Source organism: Suillus plorans, assembly GCF_016647745.1.
Source record: "Suillus plorans strain S12 chromosome Unknown HD556scaffold_47, whole genome shotgun sequence".
Classification (NCBI taxonomy): domain Eukaryota; kingdom Fungi; phylum Basidiomycota; class Agaricomycetes; order Boletales; family Suillaceae; genus Suillus; species Suillus plorans.
Window position 1 is genome coordinate 103,964 of NW_024537431.1, and position 22,757 is coordinate 126,720.

The window sequence follows — 22,757 nt, forward strand, 5'->3', positions numbered from 1 at the left end:
ACCGCAGAGAATCCACTAGCGGCTACATAATACTTGAAGGCCTGAAGTCATCACTACCTTGAAGTTCGACGAAAAGTAGCTGAGTTCCTCAGCCTGCAACCTTACTAATAGTATTTGTATTCGACTTGAACCCATCAAGTCGACTCTGACTGTCAATAACAAGTGTACAAAGGGTTTTCCCCATCTTCGCGGGCATCACCTTTGTCCAGCTCCGTAACATGATACGTTGAAGCTTCACGCTTGCCATTCCGTGCACTCAAACGTATGAAATTTAGCTCCTTATTTGTCTTCCATGATGATTGCATTCAATGCTTAGTATCTTTCTTGTTCGGAAAGATTCCTGTCAGCTCTACTAATTCTCTTTCGGTTTGCTACACAAGTCTAAATATTCAATGGATCATCCACCCCTAAGGTCTGAGGCCTTGGGTGCGTCGCGCGTAATTTTTCTCTCCTGTTGGCATTCGCACTCTCCCCTCTCGATATTGTAACTCATCATTTCTCGCGCACGCACCTACTACCTTTTCCTCCCTACTAGACATCGGCAGATACGTATGCCACTCATAGTCAGGTACTCGATGTCATTCATACCACCCTCCCCGACGCTCGCGATGGGAACGTTGTTGCACCATTCCTTTCTCTTCGACTGTCCTCAGTACTGACCCAAATGTCACATTTTCGCCAACGTAGTTCGACCTGACAAAAGCCGGCCTGCACATCCTTTGATTCATAAATGGCACAAGCCCTCTGTTAGTAAGTCCCACGCTGCCATGCTTATACACAACAGACACTACTACCGTAAACCTGTGCAGATCTGCACATACCCGACTCACAACCGAAAGGAGAAACGCACTCTTGAGCGTCGTTGACGAACAGGCAGAAATATATCCCAGAGAGAAGATACACTTCAATAATAGCCACTGACAAGCGCAGAACACGCCAGCTAGATGACTGCCTACTCCACTGACCATCTTCCCCTTCGCGGCCTTGCTTTTGTACCTACTACTTCACGTGGCAGAGCAGAGACGAGTTCATTTTATCAATCAACTAATTATGACGAGATGATGTCCAACATATACAGTCTTCGTTCGCTTTCACACGAGTCAGGCTGCTTGATGCATAATATTTACCGGCTTGCATGAGTCATGATGCATGATTGATCGATCCTGAGCGCCCCGAGCGGGCTGCGCAGCTGACTTTTCGTTTTGGAACAAAATTCAACAACCTAGTTACGAAGACAAATCAACAAATTACAGCCCAATCGTTGTTTTCACAACGCCATGAACGAGAGCCTTGTCTCAAAGTACAAAGACATCGTCACCTCCAGAGGATTGACTTATCACTATCTATCCTTGCCAGCTGTAGATGACAAACCCACTCTACTCTTTGTCCATGGATTTCCCTCAATCTCATACGATTGGTATCATCAGATCAACTACTTCTCCGAGAGGGGATTCGGAGTAGTAGCACCTGACATGCTCGGGTACGGCGGCACGTCCAAACCCACTGATATGTCCTTCTTTCTGCACACCGCAATCGCACAAGACTTGCTCGACATTCTTGATGCCGAGAAAGTCCAAAAAGCCATAGCCGTTGGACATGACTGGTAAGACATAACTAAACGCGCACCAGCCAAATTCAGAACTGTCATCAGGGGCGCTTGCATAATCTCCGTCTTGTCAATGAAACACTCTGACCGGTTTTTGGGTTTCGCGTGGGTTGCGGTCACACACCAAATATACGCCCCCTTCCCTCCCATTGATGTTATTTTGGAGATGAATATTAAGACATTTGGCCGGCCACTTCTGGGGTATTGGAAGTTTTTCGAACAAGAAAGTGCTCCTCAAATCATCGAGAAGAACGTGAGTGTTTGACCAATGTTCTGATCTTTGGTTATTAATAAGACTCAAAGCTGGAATCTTTGATTTCCGTGTTTTATCCGGATGACCCAGATAATTGGCTGACTCTGATGAATCAACCCGGGGAGATACAAGCTTTCATCGAAAATGGAAAGACGACAAAGAGAGCCAGTTATCTCACAGACGAGGTGTTTCTCATTACTCTGTCAGGCTTGTTAGAATTGACTGTCTGTAAAATATAGCACCACTCACGCTTGTTGGAGTCACTAAGGGGAGGTGGGTTAACGAGTGCCCTGAACTGGTACCAATCCACGCTCGGTGGTGTTAATTCCCGCATCATGGAAGGTGAGACACGATGTCCAACTCATCACTCGATATTGCATCATCTAATCTCGGCTTGCTGCGGTAACAGAAATACCAGAAGAAAATCAGTTTATCAAGAAACCCGCGTTCTTCGCGGTCGCAAGGAAAGACCACGTATGCGTGTATGATTACGCCGTGCCACAAATGAAGAAATACGCGACGGGAGGTCTCAATATGGTAGAGTTTCAAGGCGGACACTGGGTTCAATTGGAGGAACCGGAAACTTTCAACAGAGAGCTGGAGGGTTGGATTCGCGATACGTTACAACAAAATTGTTGAGCGTAGGCGGGTTGGTCACGAATACTCACGAACATCAGTTGTACATCACCAACTCACAATCTACCCGAGCCCAATTTCCTCTCAAAACGTTGTGAATTACTAGTGTGATTTTTAGTTCGTGCATGAGCGCAGCTGGGACGAAGACAACGTCGCCAGAATTGAACTGGCCACACGTTCGAATTCATCCAGATGCGCACGTTTGTCGAGGAACGAATCGATACTTATTGACGCTATCGCGGAATTTGCAAAATCAAGGCAGCTGATTGTTTTGGCGACCGGCGTAGCTTGCACATGGTCAACTGATAAGTGAGATGGTGTAATCTAATGAGACAACAAACAACAGTAAGTTTGATGTAGATGTGTAACACAAGAACTGAGATGGGCTGCAAGGCCGATGTATCCGAGCTAATACCTGTTGGTGTCCAATCCAGATGTCGGGTTGCAGGTAAATGTCGGTATATGGGGGACGTATATGATAACGCGATGAAGCGTGGAAAGCCATTGTCGATGAATCAAGACCTATCATCAGTCAGCGTACGGTCATTATCACCATCAATCGGACTGGAGGAGAAAAGGGATGCGGCAAGAATACAAAATCACGCACATTTTGTAATCGACTATTGTCTCCTCCTCCTCGTCCCCGACTGCATACGTAATGGAAATGTCAAGATCGCGGTTATTCCGAGCGTTCGGCGCGCAAGCGAGACTGCCAGTAATTTCCTGCCCTCTTTTGATAGTGATTGTCTCGGGGGTATAGAACACTGTTTGCCTGTTTTCAAGAGATGAACACCTGAAGAACAGAGAGTTGGATTGCAAACGTACTTCCAGTGCGTGTATTGCGCATGAGGACCAGTTGAAAACTTGACTTTCTTATGTGTGCAATCGAAGACGATGTCGAACCAAGCAAGGAATGCATGGATATCTAAAGTAGCGCGTATAAATAGTGCAATTATACCTAACACGATCACACTCACAGTCATCACGTGTAGCAACAAGGTTAAAGGGTGCTGTGAAAGTCAGGTCCTCTTTTGTTGCTGTCAAGAGGTTGATTTCCTGAATGGAGTCAGACAAGTATCATCAATAAATTGATGGCAACAAACTTTGATGACATAGGGATCGGTTACGACCGCTTTCAGTTCAACGGTATCCACCAAAGGTTCGCGGAGCGCGATGTCTTTGATACACGAGTAGTCGAAGCCATACACATTATCCCAAACTACAAATGATGTTCTCAGCCAGGCGCGCGAATACCACAAACATACGCACAGTTGATCTTCTCCTCTTTGTAGTCCTGATCTTCAATGGCAGCAAAAAGTAATTTTGCGGTGTCCGGGAATATCAGTCCTTCCGGCTTGAGGTATTTGTCTCTTGCAAGCAAGACCGTGTCCAACATAGATTCGTAGAGAAGGAAATAACCCATCCACTCTGAAATGATGATATCGAACTTATCGATAGGAAGCTCGGCTTCCTCGAGTTTTCCCTTGACGAGGGTAATTGCTAGTGTATTATTACTAAAGATGGTATCAGCAGCATGCAGTCAGACGTACTGTCTTTAAAGCCGTTGGCTTCTATGATCTTTTGAGCTTGATCGATGATATTCGACATGTCGATCTTTAAAGGGCATGCAGGAAGTGATACGAGCGAGCGGGCATGTGGTACTTACACCAACTACATGTGAAGCACCCGCTTTTGCAGCGAACATACTCAAGATACCAGTTCCGCAACCAACATCTAGGACTGTTTTACCCTTGAAAAGGTGACCGTTGTTCATGATCGCAGAACGATATGATCCTGTCCGGACAGTGTCCTTGAGCATTTCCTCGTGAATACCTGTCAGAATATGTCAAACTAACAATAACTCGACCAGACGGATCAACAAACCAAAATGCGCGTATGAATCCGCATAACTGGAAAAAGGGAAGCAAAAATTAGGTATTAGAATTTCCTTGAGAAGATATGCGCAAATGTGCGAACTAGTCTCTGGAGGTCATCGAGTCCGATGTAACATCGGGGGCGATATGGTGGGTCGATGTAACATCGGAGGCGATATGGTGGGTCGATGGTCCTGCACTTTCCATCTTCAATTGAAACAGTTGGGTGAAGCTGTGAAGCACAAAGGAATACAGGTAGCAGATAAAAATTTGCCGGTTCCCACGGTAGCAAGAATCCCAGATTCTGAACGTTGACCCGTGAGAACAAATTCTCATAAAACTATACAGTTTGAGATACTTACAACAACCAAAGCCCGGATTCATGAGTCATGACCCAAAGATAAAGGTCACTTGCTTTTCAAAGAACTTTTAACATGTTTCTCGATGCAGCCTCCTTCCCTCTGGACATACTACGTTGCCGAGTCTCGACTAATTCGAAATTTTAAAACGGACACCGCTTTCTAATAATGGATGCGACAAATAACGAAAAACAAATTCTATGTAGGCTGACGTGAGTCACGTGATCCGTCGCAGTGCCCCCTGCTTATGCGCCGCAGTGCGCAGCTTTCGAACTCGTACAAAAGCCACGTAGCGGACCTTATCGATGATAATCGATCCTCAGTCAAAAATGGTGAGTCTCTCTCGAACATATGTAAATTCGTTGTCTCTGGTGTTAACGAACCCTCAGGTAATCAAGCATAGTGCAGAATCTGCAGATAGCCCACCTTCCTACGACTATGTCGCAGCTCAGGCTACTTCAAGTCTGTCATCACATTTGTTTTATCCTAGATTATCAATTGTTTACTATGATTTCAGATGTTGGAGAGCAACAGCCACCTTTGATGAATGACAAGAATGCGAACCAACAAGTGCAACTGCCTTCAATACCTCCTAACACTGTGATGGCTGTTCACTCTCGTCCTGCGCCTCTGGTGCAGCAACCCATAGTCTACCATTATCAGAATCCCTTGACTGGCGAGCGCATCGCCTCGCTACTGCCCCCAGACCACCCAGAAATGATATGTCTGCAACAAGGAGCACATGTTAATGAAACCAAGTTTGGCATCCTAGGTAGGGAATATCACATGCTCACAGGCAAGCAGTTAACTCATGCCTTTCTTTAGGAATTTTGGCTGCAATAGTTTGGTTCCCGTTGGGCATTGGCCTTTGCCTTCTTGACCGGAGGGTCAAGTGCAAGCGCTGCGGGGCGGTCATAGACAACGGTATCTGTGGTTAATCGGTATTGCATTCCCCCAGTCTTCTTTCTTCGTTTTCTTTGGACGCCTTCAACGCACAGTCATGTTCTCCTTGTTATTCGACGTTTTCATCTCTATATCCCGATTTCCACAGTGTTCCTAACTTAATGTATAGCTGTAGTATCTAAATTACTATTTGACGGACAGATATGCATTAGATACCAAATCCAACTTTTCTAAACAAGTAGATGATATCGATGGGAGCCTATCGTTGGTGCTACAATTCTTCTTTTTCGTACTGACGGCAGGGCCTAAAAGTCTCGAAGGTCATTGTCACAGTATCAAGTTTGACTAGCTTCTAGACATAATATTGATCACGATGTTCACCTTCCTAGCTACATCCTTTAAAGCATGTAACCACGCTAGCCTGTATAGTGCTTCCGTCTTCGAGACCTTGAAATTTAAACCACAATATCCCCACACGCTTGAAAAATATTCCAAAGTCCCTCGCAATATAACCGAAAAAGGAAGGGCCTTGCTGGGAATCGAACCCAGGCCACTTGCAATTGTGAAACGCCCAAAGCAAGTATCGTACCTCTAGACTACAAGGCCTTGAGATACGTGCGCGTTTGCATACCCTTCACGAGGCCGATCACTCTTTGCCATGTGGTCACATGTCCATGCGGTGTCACGGTGCGCAGTTTGACACCAACGTCGACATGCCGCGCACCAACCGCGCACGATCCACGCGACGAACCTCACATCCGAATTCGAATCATCAGTCCTTCCTGGCTTGTCAGACTTGTCACTGACTCACTAGGGTGCTCTACTTCCTCTCCAATACGGAGACTCGTTGGACGCTTGCAAGCGTTGATCTTCTCGATAGTTCAGGCTTATATATCATCCAAACCCCGGGCCGTCGGGGCACAAATGCTGCCTCCCGACATTTCAATCGAGGAAGAATGTAACTTTAATCCTGTGAAACTGGGAAGATGTGATTCGCGAAACCTAACAGAGCGAAGGTATGGTGGAAATTCAAGCAGTGAGGCTTGCCAAGGAAGTTTGTCGGTATGTGCCACTCGTCCTCAAGCTACGGGCTTTCAAATATATTGTTCCCAGATGACTTTGATAATCTACACGCTATGCGACGCTGAAGATCTGCACCGATAAACATGTCGCATGATACCGCGTCTGCTTCATATCAGTTACAGATGTCAACCCCATCGCAAAAGTGATTTCATCACATGATCTAGGCTGTATTTGCGCGAACCGTTGTCGATTAGTTCGAGTCTTAATGACCCATACGGAAACTCATCTACGAACCCATGCGGGAACCCATCTAGTTGCTTGAAATTCGACGTCATTTGATTAAGCTAAACGATATCTGTCCGATTTTCTCAGATGGACGCTCATGTATTGTTGAGCGTCACGTCGTCTACACCGGCGAGTCTGATGACACAACATTGATTGTTAGTATCCCTTATTCAACTTGAAGATATCACACGCAACGATATATTGGTTGGGCTCGAGGGTCTGTCTGTGCTTCATCGCTGACATCCATATCGGACGGTCGACAACGATGAACCAAGATAACCTTCGATCCAGAGGGTTCTCGTCGACCGTACCATGTGTCTTTCCAGAGATGATTTTGAACCCTTGAAAACAAGCCTGGAAAACCAGCGTTTACAGATTTCAGACACTGCGATTTTCAGGGATGCTTCATACCCTCTTGGACAACACCTATTATAGCTCGACGGGCACTGTGCCCCAGAAGTTGCACTTGGCACGCCTTGGACATACAACGCGGATATCTGGAATTTGGGTTTGATGTTGAGGTTGGAAATCAGCGGTATGGAACTGACGTCGCTGGGTCGCAGACACGGAACCTAATCAAAGATAAAGACCATGCGATGGAATCGATCCTGGAGGGGTTGCGCATCTTGTTCAGCTCATTGGATTCGTCGACTATCCACCCAAGGTGTTACTTGTAGCTTTTTTTTGAATCTGATGGCAAGTTGTAATGAAAAACATTGCCATATCTGCTAACGGTGTGCCTAAACCTCATCATACAAGATGTCACGTTGGCAGATTTTATAGAGAGACTGGAAGGTGAAGGCAAGAAGCTGTTACTTGAGCTAAAATGTTGCAGTAGATCCCAGGGAAAGGACTACAGCAAAGGAGTTGCTCAAAGACCATTAGTCTGGAGTCCCGGTCCGTTTAATTGCTACGTACTAGGTTGGAACTTGGCAGGTGCTGTCGTGCTCAGTGGTAGTTTAATCCTTTCCATATTTGTGTCTATTCAGTTCAGAGGTCAAAAGAAGTATGCACGATGTGGCCTTAATTTTCTCACCGCTCATCGCCTGACCATTGTGCAGCAGTGTGCTGTGGTTATCGTTTGATTGCACTCAACGTCGACATTCGAGAACAATTTCAGAACCGCCTCCGAGTTGTGAAGCTTACTAAGCTACTGCAACACTTCATTGTGAACACTTCTACAAGCAGTACTTGTTGAATCCTGTCCACCACCAGCCATGGTTCGAATTATCATCAAAGGAGGCAAGTGAATTTATCCAGGCTTTTTGACGCGTGTTAATGGTAAATGAATCAGGTGTTTGGAAGGTATATTGCAACTTCGGTCTGAGTATCACCGGAATCCGAATCTGACACACTCATCCAGAACACGGAGGACGAAGTTCTCAAGGCTGCGATAGCGAAGTATGGGAAGAATCAATGGTGAGTTGTCCATTCATAATTAGCTGCCCTGCTCTAGTACTGAGCATCACTAGGGCGCGTATATCGTCGTTGCTGGTCCGCAAGACCCCCAAACAATGTAAAGCGCGGTGGTATGAGTGGCTAGATCCGTCTATCAAGAAGACAGAATGGTCAAAGGTGTGTGTTGCGCACTCTTGTTTTGGTACTGAAACCTGCAATGTACTACTTAGACCGAGGATGAAAAGTTGATGCACCTCGCAAAAATTATGCCCACGCAATGGCGGACAATAGCCCCCGCAGTGGGTCGTACTGCTACACAATGTCTTGAACGATATCAGAAGTTGTTGGATGAGGCTGAGGCGAAGGAAAACGAGGAGCTAGGGCTGGCGGGACCAGGGGGAGAGTCAGCACCGAGTGCAGACGACATCAGGCGCCTGCGACCAGGAGAGATTGACCCCGACCCTGAAACCAAGCCTGCACGTCCTGATCCTATTGACATGGATGAAGATGGCAGGTTTTCTTCTTTCCAGGAGGCGGGTTTTTACTGACTCTGCATACAGAGAAGGAAATGTTATCCGAAGCCCGTGCTCGTCTCGCAAATACACAGGGCAAGAAAGCTAAGCGGAAGGCTCGTGAACGCCAGCTCGAAGAAGCAAGACGACTTGCAGTCTTACAGAAAAAGCGTGAGCTGAAGGCTGCTGGAATCATGTGCGTCAATCTATTTACTTTGCGGTATGACCCTCCTCATGTGATATGCTTTAGTATGCGACATAAAACGAAAAATAAGGGTATGGACTACAACGCTGACATTCCCTTTGAAAAGAAGCCGGCGGCGGGCTTCTACGACACGTCGGAAGAACAGGCACGCATAACCTCTGCGCCAGTCGGCCAATCACTCCGCCGTCTAGAAAACAAACGCAAACCTGACGAAGAAGAGGCTGAACGAAGGAAGCGACAACGTCGGGCAGCAGAGGCTAAGGGCGACAACGATGGCCACCAAACAAAATTCATTGCCGCTCGTGATGCACAGATACAGAAGTTGAAAGAGGCGGAGAGCATTGGCCGGCGACGGAAGCTTGTGTTGCCGAACGCGCAGGTTGGTGAGGCGGAGCTAGAAGACATTGTCAAGATCGGGCAGACAGGGGAGAATGCCAAGGCATTGGTCGGTGGCGGAAGCGAGGCAACTGCGAAGCTCTTGAGTGATTATGAGGGCCTGGAGGGCGCAAGGATGGCACGAACGCCTCGTACTGCACCCCAACGTGAGTTTTTTTTGGTACTCACTTCCATCGCAGCGACTGAGCTATATCATAGAGGACAATGTCATGTTGGAAGCACGCAATTTACGGAACATGACCATGGCCCAAACACCTTTGTTGGGAGATGAGAACACCCCCCTTCATGTTGGGCCGGGGGGAGGAACTGGTTTCGAGAGCGCAACTCCTCGGCATCAAGTTGCTTTTACCCCAAATCCTCTCGCAACCCCTATGCATGGCGGCCCAGGTGACGTTTCTGCAACGCCGCGAGATGGTGCATCGTGGGGCGCAACCCCACTGCGGACGCCTATGCGTGATACCCTCAGCATCAATCCCGCTACGGGTATGCCAGTTGGCGAGACACCACGCGACCTGCGGTTACGTACCGACTCCGCCAAGCGTGCTTTAAAGGCCGGATTCATGAGTCTTCCAAAGCCCGAGAACAACTTCGAGCTTTTGGTTCCGGAAGACGAAGAGGAAGAGGATGGTACCGCTGGTCCGCTGTCAGAGGAAGATGCTGCCGAAAGGGATGCACGCTTAGAGCGGATACGTGAAGAGGAGGAGAGAAAAGCCTTAGCAAGACGAACACAGGTTGTTGCCCGTGGTCTGCCTCGTCCTGCACGGGTCGACGTGGAGCAGCTGATGAGAGACTTGAACATTGGTGAAGAAGATGACGACATGGCGGAGGTCAGAAAACTCCTAAATTCAGAGATTGCGGATCTCCTACTGCACGACTCGATAGTGCATCCTCTCCCTGGCACGAATATTCCTGGTGGCACGCCATCAACTTATCAGATACCGCCAGATGATGACCTCGCTGCTGCTAAGGCTCAGATTCATCTTGAACTTGCCTCCTCAATTGGCTTCCCTGATGCCAACGAAGCCCAAGTGAAGGATGGACTGGCAACGCTATCAAGCAGCGAAGAGATTGATGAGAGTGCGTGTTGGGCAAGTATCCGTCAGCAGCTTGCTTTCGATGCCGCCTCGAGAACATGGGTAGAACCCAGTAGCCTATCCGCGGAAGCTAGAATAGCCGGTTATACCGCACTGCTCGAGGAGAATCGTGGAGAGATGTCAAAAGAGGCCAGCAAAGCTGCTAAGGCCGAGAAGAAGCTTGACATCACCCTTGGTGGATATCAAGCACGTTCAAAAGCTCTTTCCAAACGTGTTACTGAAGCTTTCAATGAGCTCGTGCGAACAAAAGTGGACTATGAGAGCTTCGCTCGACTCAGCATCAACGAGGCTGCAGCTGGACCACGGAGATTAGAGTCGCTGAAAGAGGAGGTGGATACTCTATCACGAAGAGAGCGCCTGCTGCAGGAGCGGTACGCAGAGCTTGACCGCGAGCGTCGGGATGCAGAATCCAGGGTTGCTGTACTGGAGGAGAAAATCATGGCGGAGGCAGAGGCACTCAATGAAGTAGCTCTCGCTGAGATGGAAACAAGCGGATGATTCATTCTCAAGTGTTTTTATGCAACTATGTATCATTCTGCTTTTACACTATAGTACTCGCTTATTCCTGGCACGTCCTGAGTCCATCGAATTAAACGCAAACTAGTTTTTTGTACACGCCCCCTCGTGCTGTGCTGTGCTCCGCGTCATTGCGTCAATGCACATGATACACAAAGGTTGTTAGATATCGTCACACATTAAGTTGTTTCTACATATTTAAATCCAAAGACAGTCATTTACCGTCATCTAGGATTGGTCCAAAGCTAACTTGAGGGTCACGATGGTGATTGCATGGGGCTGCCCACTGTACCCGAGCATCCTGCACATCTCACTTAATCAGCTCTGCAAAATGCCGGGCAAACACAAGAGTGTCCTTCAGGATCTTTCAGAGCCATGCCCGCATACTATCATGAACCACTGCAGGCTCAGAAACTTGCTATGGGTCCAACCCTTGAAGTTTTCCAACGACTCTGCTTGGGATTGCGTAGCAAGCTCACAGGACGCCTGGTACATTGTCATCCTGAATTTGATATCGTCACTGACGATACATACATACAAGTCTAATAACAACCTACAAAAGGTCAAGGACAAATCATCTCGTCTGCAATTTACCCCAAAGTCAGCACGTAGAAATAGTTCCGTTTGTCTGTTAAACACATGCTCGTTAATAAACTTGCATTTGTTCCTGACTGGTTGAGTGCTCACACTTGTAAATATCAGTCCTTGAAATTGCTTTTCTGGTGGGTCAGCTTGTGATTGCGTAGTCCCGATGTTGAACATAATCGTGCTCTGACACGGAATTTTAATTTACGCAACTATTTAAATGCATGATGCTCACCAGAGTACGTGAACAGCTCTGAGTATCACTTGTTGAGGCCCTGTCCCGAAGGAGCGACCGACGATTCAACCTGTATGACATTGGTAAGTTTTGTGGTCGGTTTATCATCTGTCCGTTTGGCAACTAACGAGGCTAACAAGGTGCTCCCTACGACTGCACAATATGTGAGTTAATATATTCAATGTGAATTATTTCGTATCATTACCATTAGGAAACAGCAACCATAACCCGACCCCCGAATCTGCATCGTTTCAGCTGTGGTGAATGTGGGGTATCAGCCCACTCACAGTTCGGCTGCTTCAGGGTTGGAAGCTTGGGAGACTGGTTAGAGAATGTTCTATTGAGAGGAGATATCGACGACGAAGCGCTCACCAATGTTGCCAATGTAAGGGCCATCAAACTAATCATCGATCAAAAAAATTGTAAGCCATAATAAAAGTCAAATACCTAGTGACTAAACCAGTTTCTGTGAAGAGGTGATGGGTGATGTTAGGTGGGGAAATCATCCGATGGAGGCCTTTCCTAATGTCTCACCGATTGTCCATTTAATCAACCGGTTGATAATCGTAACCGTGCTATGGTCGACGTAAGAAACAGCAACTTCGGGCAAAATGATAGATAGCCATACTCTTCATTCTCAGGGTCTCGTCGCTTCTTCAAACCCCAGGCGATTCCAGCAGTGGTGATCAAGTCACAGGCTGCACGTGCAGTGAAAGTGAGCCCAATCAGCAGCAATTGAAAATCCGCGATGTTCGTCGCGGAAATTGCCTTTGCTGCGAGAACGCACGTGGAAGTTTGTGCAATCACGGAGAGCATTTGACAAAAAATGGGCAAGAAGACATTTCTAGTCAACTTCCAAAGTCGAAAAGCGTAGAATGACTAATATGAATCGTAAACACTGAATAATGGATATATACATCTAGAAATTACTTACCTGCACAATGACAATTGTTAAACCGCCCAACGGAACGGCGACGTTTATCGCTATAGGAAGCACCGCAAGTTGAGATGGGTCACCATAGGTGCTGACAGTCATTGTCCACAACATCGATATTACACAAACAAAGTGGCCCAGCTGAATTAGGCTGCAAAATCTGTGTTGGTATCTGGAGGAATTAAGTCAAACATTGGGCGCACATGACTGCAGATACCTAATCGTATGGAGCGATCAATCAAATCAACGATGAGTTTGATAGTTGATGGACTTACAGTTGCTTTCAGGGCGAGATGATCGTCGCTGAATCTTACAAAATACAAGTAGGACTGGCAGCCAAGGCAGCCAAATAACGCCGCGCTCAACATTCCACAGACTTGGATCGGTCCGATGACCAGCTCCGCATTGAAATCGCTTGCTCGTTTGAAGCTATTCATTGTGCCTATCCTAAGTTTTGCAAGGTTATAAGAATAGTGTGATCATTTAGATTCGTCTGGCTTACGAACTTAGCGTTAATTAGTTTCGGACACGAGGGACGGCCGAAAGTTGCCTCCACCAGGGCTGAAGAAAATGGAGAAATGTAGCTCCTCCATGGGAGATCAGTACGGATTGATATAGCACCAGTAAAACACTGGCACTGATTAATGTAAACATCACACAGCCTTCGCTGCGTAGTTGAATGAATCTGATGGACTTGACTTGGTTGCGTGATATGAGGTGAATTTACGGGTATTGGGTGTACACTGCAGATAAACTTAGCCGCATCATGAATCTGACAACAATCCGACTGCGGAAACTAGTCAGACCAGATTAAGTGTGTAGGGACAGACCACATACTTACACGGAATATTTGCCATCTTGCAATTGATCAACTCGGACTCACGCTTTAGAGGTGAAATCATATCCCATGGGCGGAGGTAAATAATTATAAACAAAGTTCACTGGTACTTACAAGTACCAATTATGAGGAGGTTCAAAGTACACCAACTTGAATAATTGTCAAGCAGCTACAATGGGATTCCGATTTGAAGAGAGGAATACAGATGCCAAATCTCCGAAGGGAGATTAAAGCGCAATATCGACAATCTCGGGGGAGGGCCGAGGACATACAGAGAACTCAAATAAATGGCATGGCGGCGAGGTGTGCATCTCTCTGCTGGAATTAAAGAGGTGCGTTACTTCTGAACATTGGGACGAGTTCTCGTTTACCTCTCCCTCAAATTCCAGACCATCCAAGTCCTTTGGTATGTTCAAGTTCCATACCTCCACTTTTTCCAGCCCTGCGCTCTGAGCTGCTTTTTTCATCTTTTCAAGCAGCCCCTCCCTCGTTGCAGCCAGCCGTGTCACGCTTGGCGTCGGTGTAAACCACATGTCCGCAGCCCACGTCGCATATGTCGCTTGCCTCTCATCATCGATGTTTTCCTTTCTTATTCCTCACACTTTCAACGGGACCTTGTAACAGCGAGCCCACCTGGAACGAACCAATCACACTGTCTAATATATCGAAAACGCAGCTCCACCCGCATCACGCACTTTAGGTAGTGACGCACCCCACTTCCTTAAAAACTATCACAGGACGAGGTCACCCAGTACAACAGGTGCATCATATGCTGCCCACACCCAAATTTCCTTCGCTTCGTCTCCGGTGTGTGCACGTTAGCGATCCCATAGCACGGTGCTCTATTTACTTTGTTGGGGCCATTTGGGGAAAGATATGCAACGAACCCTGTGCGTTTGTACCCGGGTCACAGTAAGCTCGTCTGTGCGGATGTTGCTGGGTATAGCAAGAGTCCAAACTCAATGGAGGGGGTTCCTTGATCAAATGTACTGGATTCATCGGTGCCTGGCGCTGATCTGGTTATTACTTCCACTGCATTTCCATCACGACCTGAGCTGCCAGCAAGATGCGTTCTTACCTGTATCGAGGCGAGTACTGTTGCACGAAATCAAGTAGACAGGGAAATCAATCCGGGAACCTTTGAATGAATTCAACTTTAAGGGGTGGTCATGAATCTGCAAAGCAGTTTGGCGTGGGATGACGGAGAAAATCAATGTCTGCTTTGAGTGAGGCTATAGGGTATCTGCATCTACTAACATGGCAACAATATTCAAATATGCACCATCAAAACACAAGCGACTACCTGTCAGAGCTGTTTTTTTACATGAATATCTATAGCTAGAGTATTTCTACAGTACCAACGTGCATGCTATCAACCGAAGCAATGTCTTTGACTCGTGCGATGATGTTATGACCTGACGCGATCCCGGGCCTCTTATATTCTCCAACATGTCGTATATCAAACCTTCGTCATGGACACTCGGCACCGTTCATTTCGTTCGTACCTATATATTCTCGTTTATTCCCGCGCCTCGTAGCTACCTCAGTTGACTTCGTACGTCGCTGAGGTCAGTATTATATTCATACTTAGTACCTATGTAACTAACACCAGCTGTAGCTATCTGCTACAGGTATACCAATATGACAAGTTGACTTCGTACGTCGCTGAGCTATCTGCTACAGGTTATGAGCCCTGTGATAGGCACTCGTGCGAAGAGTTTAGGGCAAGCGGGGCCCTCCAGCTCAATGCTCGGAGGACCCGCAATCAATTTTAATACTGGGAAGTGACAGCTCGTTTGAAAACAGAGAAGTACGTATAGTAAATAGAAAGAATCAGTAATGTACAAGTCACCAAATGACTGGTGACTGAGCCCCCTCCAAACGACTGGTGACTGAAAAGTCGAGAAAGTCAAGTTTGACTCTCGACCAAGCGCTAGAGGGCTATTTTTCTTTCTTTTTTTATTATTATTATTATAAATAATGCTGATGACGTACTTAGAATCCCCAGACTGTTACAAGAAGTTGATGCAAACGAGAATTCAACCAAGCAATTCGAGCGTTAAGCTGTCAAATCCAGTGAGTTACGGATTTTGAGAACCGTGTATAAGCAAGTGAAGCAGATAAGGGTGCTTTCGAATGTATTTCTGAAACTCATCCGAAGACCAGCGTCCCGCTGCCTGAATCAGCGCAGGCGCGACACCAGTCGCAGCTAGGGCAGTGGCACCCCCGGCTCGCATCGAATGTCCAGAAATAGTTGGGGGAAAGAAACACCGAAGGTAACGCATGAACCATGCGCGCGTCGGGATAGTGCCACTCGTAGTCAGCCAGAGGTGTGGATGGTGTGGAAAGCGACTGTCGCGAGCACGTACATACCGTTGTAGGAGAGCTAGAGGATTCACTCTAGATTCAGGCTCTGCCATCACCAAGATCTCACATCCTACTCCCAAAGTGCTCGTCTTATGGTGAGGTAATGTGTAGCTTGCCGATGTTGCAGACAGCATGAGAGAGTGGCGTAGCGCCACTTTACGATAGGATTGGTGTCGTTTTGCATTAGGCCAGCAGAGCTCTGCGAGACGTTGCAAACTCTTGAAACCTGTAACCAGCATTGCCACGAATAGCGTATCGTCGTACTCTGTAGATGATGCGAATGTGTTGACCACAAGAGTGAGATCATCCAAAGTGAGTGGTTGTTTGCGTTGAACAGGCTTAGATAAGCGACGTTTGCAACCCTTCAGAGTTCGCGTGACGAGCAAAGATGTCTGTATTTCACGAACGTGCGGGAAGTGTGTCTCCAGACGATTGACAATTCCCGAAAGATATGAGTCCACGGATCGTGGCTCGATATGATGTGATAGCCACACCACGAAGAAGGACAGCGTGTCCGCAGTTGGCTCTACCTCCCGGTGATGAAGTCGACAAAAGTTGAGATAGGAATTTAGATGCGAGTCGTAAGCTGAAGCTGTGGTGGATTCAATAGCGCAGCCAAGGGCAAGTGAACGCTCTAGCTGTAAGCGTTCGAGAGTCCAAGCTTCCCGCACGGGTTGCTTGGACTGTGTGGTACCTCGGATCATTTTTCTGCCACCCCCAGCGCATCCCGAGGGGGTTCAAAGTCAAAAATCTGCGCCGAAGGCACGAGATCTTTCACGAGCTCATTGTGAAACCGTGAGAGTGCGTCAGCGATGACGTTCTGCTGACCTGGAATATGCTCAACCCGCAGGTCAACGCTATAGCTGATTAAGATATCCACGGCCGAAAGTAACAGTGAATTATAGACGGGTCTTGCTCGAAGTGAGTCGAACATTGCCACAGTATTCGAATTGTCTGTGTAGATGAGTAACTTTGCCGGGGTCTCGTCCATGTTTGTGACAGCGTGAATAGCAGAACATACAGCCAACGCTTCGAAGAAGAAGATAGAGTCGTGGGGAGCATCTCCAGGTGATGGTGACTGGCACGCGAAGTTATCGTCCGGGAACCAGAGACCCATTCCTGCTGCTGACGCGTCAGTGTAGATAACCACAACATCATCTCTTGATGGCTCAAAGTCTAGACACCGGAATAGGTGTAAGCCATCCAAACGTTCGACGTGGTCTGCAAGCCAACGTAACTCGCGCAGTAGCGCGTTATTGACGTGAATTTGAGCGAATGCATTCTTCTTTCCTCGGATTTTGTCGTAAAGCACCGACAAACCCGGCTTCAACAGAGGAAACACGTTAAAGCTCCATTCGCACCAACCAGCCAGACGCTGGAATTCGCGCAGGGACCAACGGTGATTTTTCTGCGCGAAACGACGTAACTCTATAACCAGCTCAGCCTTTTTATGATGGGGTAACGTGACCTGCATAGCATTCGGGTCGACTTCAAATCCAATGATAGTCAATGGCGCGCCAAATACTTGCTTTGGTCGTTCATGCGGCAGGTGAAGGTCATCCCAAAGTTGTAAGAGTCGAGTCTGTTTTGCGGGAAAGTAGCAATCATAAGGAGGATAATAGAGAACACGTCCGGCCACTTCGAAAGAGAAAGAGTCGTCCATGTAGGTTTTAAGCGCATCAATTAAGATTTTGTGAATGGCGATCCACGCGACAAGTGACATAAAGGATATCCAAATCTTCGGAGATCCTCGACCACCGAAGTTGTTGTTACGATCTACGTGTCGTTGACCATGCACAGTCAAGATCTGTTTGACCTGCCATAGAGGGTGCATCGGTAACCGACGGAAAGCTTGTGAAACGTCAGATTTGAACATAATTAGCTCAACGTTCGGATGCTGCTCTCGAAATTTGAGCAGCGAGGCACCTAGTGAGTGTAGACCATCAAGCTTGGTACCCTTGATCGCATCCCAATCAATCATAGAGTTCAATGAGTACTCGCCCGCAGTGTGGTCCACAACCAAGCGAAGTTTGTCCGAATTGGGTTTAGGAACGGTGTGCATTGGCACACTATACATTCCTGGATAAAGCTCTGTTCCAAAACTTTCGGACACTCGACCCAAACGAATTTCTTCCTGCATCTGATTTTCAATGAATTGGAGTTGTACGTCAGTCTTGGAACACGTATGCGAGGAGTTGTCATTGATAGACGGGTACGTGTCATCAGAGGTGTCAGCCCAAGGCCAGAAGCCTTCACGCAAAGCGTGACAAACCGATCTAACAAACGGCTGGTTCGGATGGTCCAAGAGAAGTTCCTCGAAACGGTCAACATTGATAGGTGTAACGATACGAAAAAGGTCTGGCCTTCGAGCGATGGTCTGAGCCGCATCACTATGAAGGACTTCGTGAGAAGGAGGTGTAGGTACGGGTTCCGAATATTCAGTTGAACGTGCTGTTGGACTGAATGAAACATCCATTGGAGACCAAATAAGGCCCCGTCTATGTCGCGGGCGCTTAATTGGACGTTCAGGTAGGTTTGGGCTTGGACTCTTCGAAATGCCTCGCTTCTGTGTGACGTCGCGCGCACAATCTCCCATCCTGCTCGTGTGAGCAGACATGCGCATAGCGGCAGGTTTGAGCACTGCGAGAGCATTCTCCCGAGTTCCATTTTCGGCAAGGCTCTCGCCGATTGAAGGAGGTCTTATCCCGTGCCGTTGCACCGGGCTTCGACTGCTTGTCCTCATCATGATGCCTGCCGTCTGATAAGAAGTGGGACTCGTAAATGTCTGCAAAGGCCGCGAAGTCGGAGAGTTCAACTCTACGAGAGTTTGCTGCTCGGTTCCTAACGGCTTTGTCAAATCTAATAATTCTCTCGTGAGCTCGTTCGACGCTGCGGTCAAACTTATCGTTGATGTACTCTCCGTAGGAGGCGAGCTCATCCTCTCGATGAGGGAACGCGAATTTAATGGCCCTTGCGGCTCTATTCCAAGCTGCAGACCATTGTGCAGAGGTAGTGATCTTTTTCGAGACTGCTTCAGTAGCGGTGGAGAACTTGATCTCAATGTCTCCAATAGTTTCGGTGCATTTGTCAATAGTGCGCGAGGAGGAGATAATGGAATGGACGGCGTCAAGATTGATGCACTTTCCTGCGACGATTTCTGCCCATCCAGCTTCGTGGAATTCCGGGCAGCAGCGATGGTACATGAGTCTTCGTCGAACTTCTTTTGGGTCTTGCGACCAGTTGAGAAGGATTTCGTTGGTGCGAGTGAGATTCGCTGAGAGTTGACCTCCCTTAAATGATTGCTCGGCTCGTCCGAGACAGGAGAGGTCCAGTTTAGACCGTTTTTTGACAGGTTCACCTTCCTCAATACTGGGCTCTCTCTCATGCTCATCCTCTCTAGGAGGGACGAAGTCCCTTTCTTCAGATTGTCGTGCAGCGTCAGGTTCCCGAAACGTTCTGGTCCTATCAATGTCTCTGGACCATTGTTCGACCATGTCGAAGTACGGAGCCGCGATAAAAGATTCGGCTTGGTCAGAGGCTTCGTTGGAACTGGCTGCGACAACCTTCGTAATAGTGACATATGCTTCTTGCTTTGAGATGAGTGATTGTTTGTAGTCTTCAACGATGTTGAGGCACTTCTCAACCAAGTCTTGTTGCGAAAGAGCCGATCTTCCAGTGTTGGCTTGAGACGAAGTCCTCGCTTGTTCTGGTCCTGTAAGTGATGCTTGGGTGCCGGATGAGACATTTTGGCAACTAGACATGGAGGTACGACCGAATTTGAAGTTTTACACGTAGAATTCAATAAATAGCTTTAAATTGTGGCGCAGGATGTGCGCAAGCAGAACGTGCTCAACGCTGATGACGGTCGAGACGAAAGAACTAAAGACCGAAGTCTGCGTCACCAGCGTTTAGGAGACTCAGTCACGGCAACATGTCACAATCAGTGACAAGTATGTGCGTAGAGCTGAGACTCGGCCAGAGCCGAGTGCGAGCGTTGATTCAATTCGTTTAAACCAATTAAAACCCAACGCACCATCAGTGAAAATTTCAAATTAAGCGCGCGAAGAAAAGACTCACAAAAGGATGTCCACCTCGAACGGAAAATTGGGAGAAGACTTTCTCCGCATTCCCAAGCTCGCTGCCGATGGCGAGAATTGGATGATGTATAAAGAGCGTCTACAATGGTCGATAGACGCTCAAGGGCTGCTCGGCCATTTGGATGGCACCAAGACGAAGCCAATAGATCCCCAGACGCTGCCTAACAGAGGAGCGTCGTGGGTACCTGCTACTCCGGACGAGGTGAAAGAAGTTAGTACATACAAAACAGAGCTGAAAGAATGGCGCACGGGCCAGGCCATAACGAAACAGCAAATCGCCGGAACGATCCCCGATTCCCTATTCATTCAAATCAAAAATCTAGATACGGCTAAAGACATCTTTACGCACCTTTCGAGTTTGTTTGAGCAATGCTCGCGCGTAGTCTCTGTCGAGCTACTGCGCAAGCTACAGGACCTAAAATGCCCCGAAAAGGGGAACATTCGCGAACATTTCGACAAGATGCGTACCGTTAAAGAGCAATTGTCTTCGTTGGGCCACGCGCCAACGGACGAGAGCTTTGCGGTGATGATTATTGTGAACCTAGACAGTATCAGTCTCCTCAGTCAGATGTAACGGACTGGGATTAGCAAGTACCTAGACAGTATCAGTCTCTATAAGTGATACGTGAGTAATCTAGGTACGGCGTGATGATAATAAGCGACTTACCCTCAGTCAGATGTAACGGACTGAGGGAAGGGGGAAATGATGAGTGGTAAGATATATATACGTCGTCCGTGGTTGGTATTCCAACCTCTCAACTCCGCAAGCCGTGTCCGTGTTCGTATCGCTCACGTGCACGTCATGTGCGCTAACACTCCTCCTCGATGCGAACATGGTGGACACTCCTCCTCGACTGATTCAGCGGAGGCCAAGATAGTTGCGCAGACGTTCGAAGTCTTTTCGAGGAAGCGCCTTCGTGAATATATCCGCCAGATTGTCTTTGGATTTGACGTAATGAAGTTTTAGCTGGCCCAATTCGACCTTCTGCCGAATGGAGTGATGTTTAATGTCGATTTGTTTCACGCGCGCATGAAATGATGAATCCTCGGTTAGAACGATACTGCCATTGTTGTCGCATAGAAGGGGAGTCGCGGATAGTTGTGTAAATTCAAGTTCGCCCAGAAGAGAGCGCAGCCATGTGAGTTCGGATGCTGCTTCTGATGCGGCGACGTATTCTGCTTCGCAGGTGGACAAAGAGACGGTCTTCTGTTGACGGGCGCTCCAGGTGATGACCCCACTTCCCAGTGTACAACAGTAACCGCTGACCGATCGGCGTGTGTCAATGCAACTCGCAAGATCACTGTCGGTATAGCCGAGGAGGCGCGCTGTATGGTCGCCGCCGAGAACAAGCGCTACATCACGAGTCCCCTTGAGGTAGCGCACGACTCGCTTAGCTGCCTCCCAGTGGGCACGTCCATAGCTATCTAGGAACTTGCAAAGTTGCTGGACGGCGTAAGCGATGTCGGGTCATGTGCCGATGGCCAAGTACATGAGAGAGCCGACAAGAGAACGGTAGGGTGTCCGTGCCATAAGGTCACGTTCTTCTGCAGAGGATGGAGCATGGTGACAGCGGGAGAGATGTAAGCCGGGTTCCATGGGCACAGAGACTGGTACCGCATCCTTAAGTCCGAATTGCTTGACTATGCGGTCGATGAGAGCACCTTGAGACAGGCTGATAGTACGGGCAGGGCGATTACGGTCAATTGCAATACCCAGACAAAAGCGCGCAGCACCTAAATCGGATACCGTCCATTTTGTGCGCAGTTGTTCTTTGAAGGCAGATATGGCGGCTGTAGAGCTACCGACGGTGAAGAAGTCGTCAACATGTATCGCAACGAGTATGATACCTGTATCAGTACGCCTGTAGTAGATGCAATGTTCGCATTTAAGACGTGTGAATCCCCAGGAAAGCATTGCTTGATTCATAGTGCGGTTCCAGACGAGGCCTCCCTGCTTCATCCCGTATAATCCACGACACAGCTCCCAAACATGGTCTTCCAGCCCCGCCTCGACGAAGCCCTCAGGCTGCTCCATGTAGCAAACTTCGTCAGGATCGAGTAGTCCATAGAGGAACGCAGTCTTGATATCAAGCTGCTCGATTTCCCAGTCGAGGGCCGCACCCAGATGAGCGAGGACGCGGAAAGACTCTAGTCGGGCGGTAGGTGCTGAGGTCTTTGTGTAATCCTGTCCCCAGACGGCGGAATAACCTCTGCAGACATATCGGGCTTTGAAGCGAGCGGGCTTGCCGTGTTGGTCTCACTTCAATTTGAACACGGGGCGTCCCTTCATCACCTTTCGACCAGTAGGCACTTATGAGCGTGGGACAAGCTTGTAGACACCCAAATCGCGAAGAGACTCAAACTCCTCCTGCAGCGCAACTTTCCAATGGGGGGCGTCGACGGATGCCATAGCTTCGGCGTAGCTCGATGGATCATCTGGGTGTTCGCTATCAAAGTGGTCAGGCATGGCAGCAAATATGTCTGCGAGATGTGCGAGCTCATCTGCAGAGACCATGGCGGCCAAGGCAGCTTCGTCAGGTAGGACCGTGGGCATAGGCTTGAGGGAGCGAAGACGATCAGCTGCTGACATAGAGTTCAGAACGGCCTTTTGGGTGGCTGAAGTGTATGGGATGCCTCCAGC

At 48.0% G+C, this 22,757-nt stretch overlaps 7 protein-coding genes and 1 non-coding gene across 8 annotated transcripts; 4 read left to right on the forward strand and 4 right to left on the reverse strand.

Annotated features, from left to right (window-relative positions):
- Nucleotides 1-360: 360 nt before the first annotated feature.
- Nucleotides 361-1,148, reverse strand: HD556DRAFT_677410 (uncharacterized protein). Its single transcript, XM_041311278.1, has 2 exons — nucleotides 512-1,148; nucleotides 361-407 (listed from the first exon to the last, which is right to left on the reverse strand). The coding sequence occupies exon 1, from the start codon at nucleotides 966-968 to the stop codon at nucleotides 579-581; it is 390 nt and encodes a 129-aa protein (XP_041157709.1). The 5' UTR covers nucleotides 969-1,148; the 3' UTR covers nucleotides 361-407; nucleotides 512-578.
- Nucleotide 1,149: 1 nt separating this feature from the next.
- Nucleotides 1,150-2,677, forward strand: HD556DRAFT_677496 (Alpha/Beta hydrolase protein). Its single transcript, XM_041311279.1, has 5 exons — nucleotides 1,150-1,603; nucleotides 1,652-1,859; nucleotides 1,910-2,044; nucleotides 2,099-2,201; nucleotides 2,269-2,677. Exons 1-5 carry the CDS (start codon nucleotides 1,278-1,280, stop codon nucleotides 2,496-2,498), a joined length of 1,002 nt encoding a protein of 333 aa, XP_041157710.1. The 5' UTR covers nucleotides 1,150-1,277; the 3' UTR covers nucleotides 2,499-2,677.
- A 373-nt stretch (nucleotides 2,678-3,050) lies between these two features.
- On the reverse strand, nucleotides 3,051-4,576 carry HD556DRAFT_1433181 (protein arginine N-methyltransferase; the record flags this gene model as incomplete). The annotated part of the gene is made up of 9 exons (XM_041305199.1): nucleotides 3,051-3,267; nucleotides 3,321-3,420; nucleotides 3,473-3,551; nucleotides 3,599-3,714; nucleotides 3,765-3,995; nucleotides 4,046-4,109; nucleotides 4,162-4,328; nucleotides 4,380-4,405; nucleotides 4,473-4,576. 9 exons carry the CDS (start codon nucleotides 4,574-4,576, stop codon nucleotides 3,051-3,053), a joined length of 1,104 nt encoding a protein of 367 aa, XP_041157711.1.
- A 195-nt stretch (nucleotides 4,577-4,771) lies between these two features.
- Nucleotides 4,772-5,835, forward strand: HD556DRAFT_677622 (uncharacterized protein). The gene is made up of 5 exons (XM_041311281.1): nucleotides 4,772-4,940; nucleotides 4,987-5,060; nucleotides 5,118-5,190; nucleotides 5,246-5,500; nucleotides 5,554-5,835. Exons 2-5 carry the CDS (start codon nucleotides 5,034-5,036, stop codon nucleotides 5,664-5,666), a joined length of 468 nt encoding a protein of 155 aa, XP_041157712.1. The 5' UTR covers nucleotides 4,772-4,940; nucleotides 4,987-5,033; the 3' UTR covers nucleotides 5,667-5,835.
- A 320-nt stretch (nucleotides 5,836-6,155) lies between these two features.
- Nucleotides 6,156-6,237, reverse strand: HD556DRAFT_t85. Its single transcript has one exon. It is a non-coding gene; the product is annotated as a tRNA-Pro (tRNA).
- A 1,152-nt stretch (nucleotides 6,238-7,389) lies between these two features.
- Nucleotides 7,390-7,627, forward strand: HD556DRAFT_1241716 (uncharacterized protein; the record flags this gene model as incomplete). Its single annotated transcript, XM_041298221.1, has 2 exons — nucleotides 7,390-7,487; nucleotides 7,528-7,627. Coding segments are annotated over 2 exons (198 nt in total), but the record flags the coding sequence as incomplete, so codon positions are not given.
- Nucleotides 7,628-7,860: 233 nt separating this feature from the next.
- HD556DRAFT_677566 (pre-mRNA splicing factor component-domain-containing protein) lies at nucleotides 7,861-11,182 on the forward strand. The gene is made up of 8 exons (XM_041311280.1): nucleotides 7,861-8,181; nucleotides 8,234-8,244; nucleotides 8,303-8,358; nucleotides 8,412-8,514; nucleotides 8,568-8,847; nucleotides 8,898-9,045; nucleotides 9,100-9,596; nucleotides 9,649-11,182. The coding sequence occupies exons 1-8, from the start codon at nucleotides 8,157-8,159 to the stop codon at nucleotides 11,040-11,042; spliced, it is 2,514 nt and encodes an 837-aa protein (XP_041157714.1). The 5' UTR covers nucleotides 7,861-8,156; the 3' UTR covers nucleotides 11,043-11,182.
- A 1,247-nt stretch (nucleotides 11,183-12,429) lies between these two features.
- HD556DRAFT_1241776 (uncharacterized protein) lies at nucleotides 12,430-13,251 on the reverse strand (the record flags this gene model as incomplete). The annotated part of the gene is made up of 3 exons (XM_041298225.1): nucleotides 12,430-12,759; nucleotides 12,815-12,955; nucleotides 13,063-13,251. The coding sequence occupies 3 exons, from the start codon at nucleotides 13,249-13,251 to the stop codon at nucleotides 12,430-12,432; spliced, it is 660 nt and encodes a 219-aa protein (XP_041157715.1).
- Between the last annotated feature and the right edge of the window lie 9,506 nt (nucleotides 13,252-22,757).

Bases quoted from the DNA above. Each gene is read 5' to 3' on its own strand.
- HD556DRAFT_677566 (XM_041311280.1), top strand. From the start codon at position 8,157: ATGGTTCGAATTATCATCAAAGGAG. The intron at 8,359-8,411 runs GTGAGTTGTCCA...GAGCATCACTAG, and splicing joins AAGTATGGGAAGAATCAATG to GGCGCGTATATCGTCGTTGC. The intron at 9,597-9,648 runs GTGAGTTTTTTT...GCTATATCATAG, and splicing joins GCCTCGTACTGCACCCCAAC to AGGACAATGTCATGTTGGAA.
- HD556DRAFT_677496 (XM_041311279.1), top strand. From the start codon at position 1,278: ATGAACGAGAGCCTTGTCTCAAAGTACAAAGACATCGTCACCTCCAGA. The intron at 1,604-1,651 runs GTAAGACATAAC...AACTGTCATCAG, and splicing joins ATAGCCGTTGGACATGACTG to GGGCGCTTGCATAATCTCCG. The intron at 1,860-1,909 runs GTGAGTGTTTGA...TAAGACTCAAAG, and splicing joins CTCAAATCATCGAGAAGAAC to CTGGAATCTTTGATTTCCGT.
- HD556DRAFT_677622 (XM_041311281.1), top strand. From the start codon at position 5,034: ATGATAATCGATCCTCAGTCAAAAATG. The intron at 5,061-5,117 runs GTGAGTCTCTCT...ACGAACCCTCAG, and splicing joins TCGATCCTCAGTCAAAAATG to GTAATCAAGCATAGTGCAGA. The intron at 5,501-5,553 runs GTAGGGAATATC...GCCTTTCTTTAG, and splicing joins AACCAAGTTTGGCATCCTAG to GAATTTTGGCTGCAATAGTT.
- HD556DRAFT_677410 (XM_041311278.1), bottom strand. From the start codon at position 968: ATGGTCAGTGGAGTAGGCAGTCATCTAGCTGGCGTGTTCTGCGCTTGT.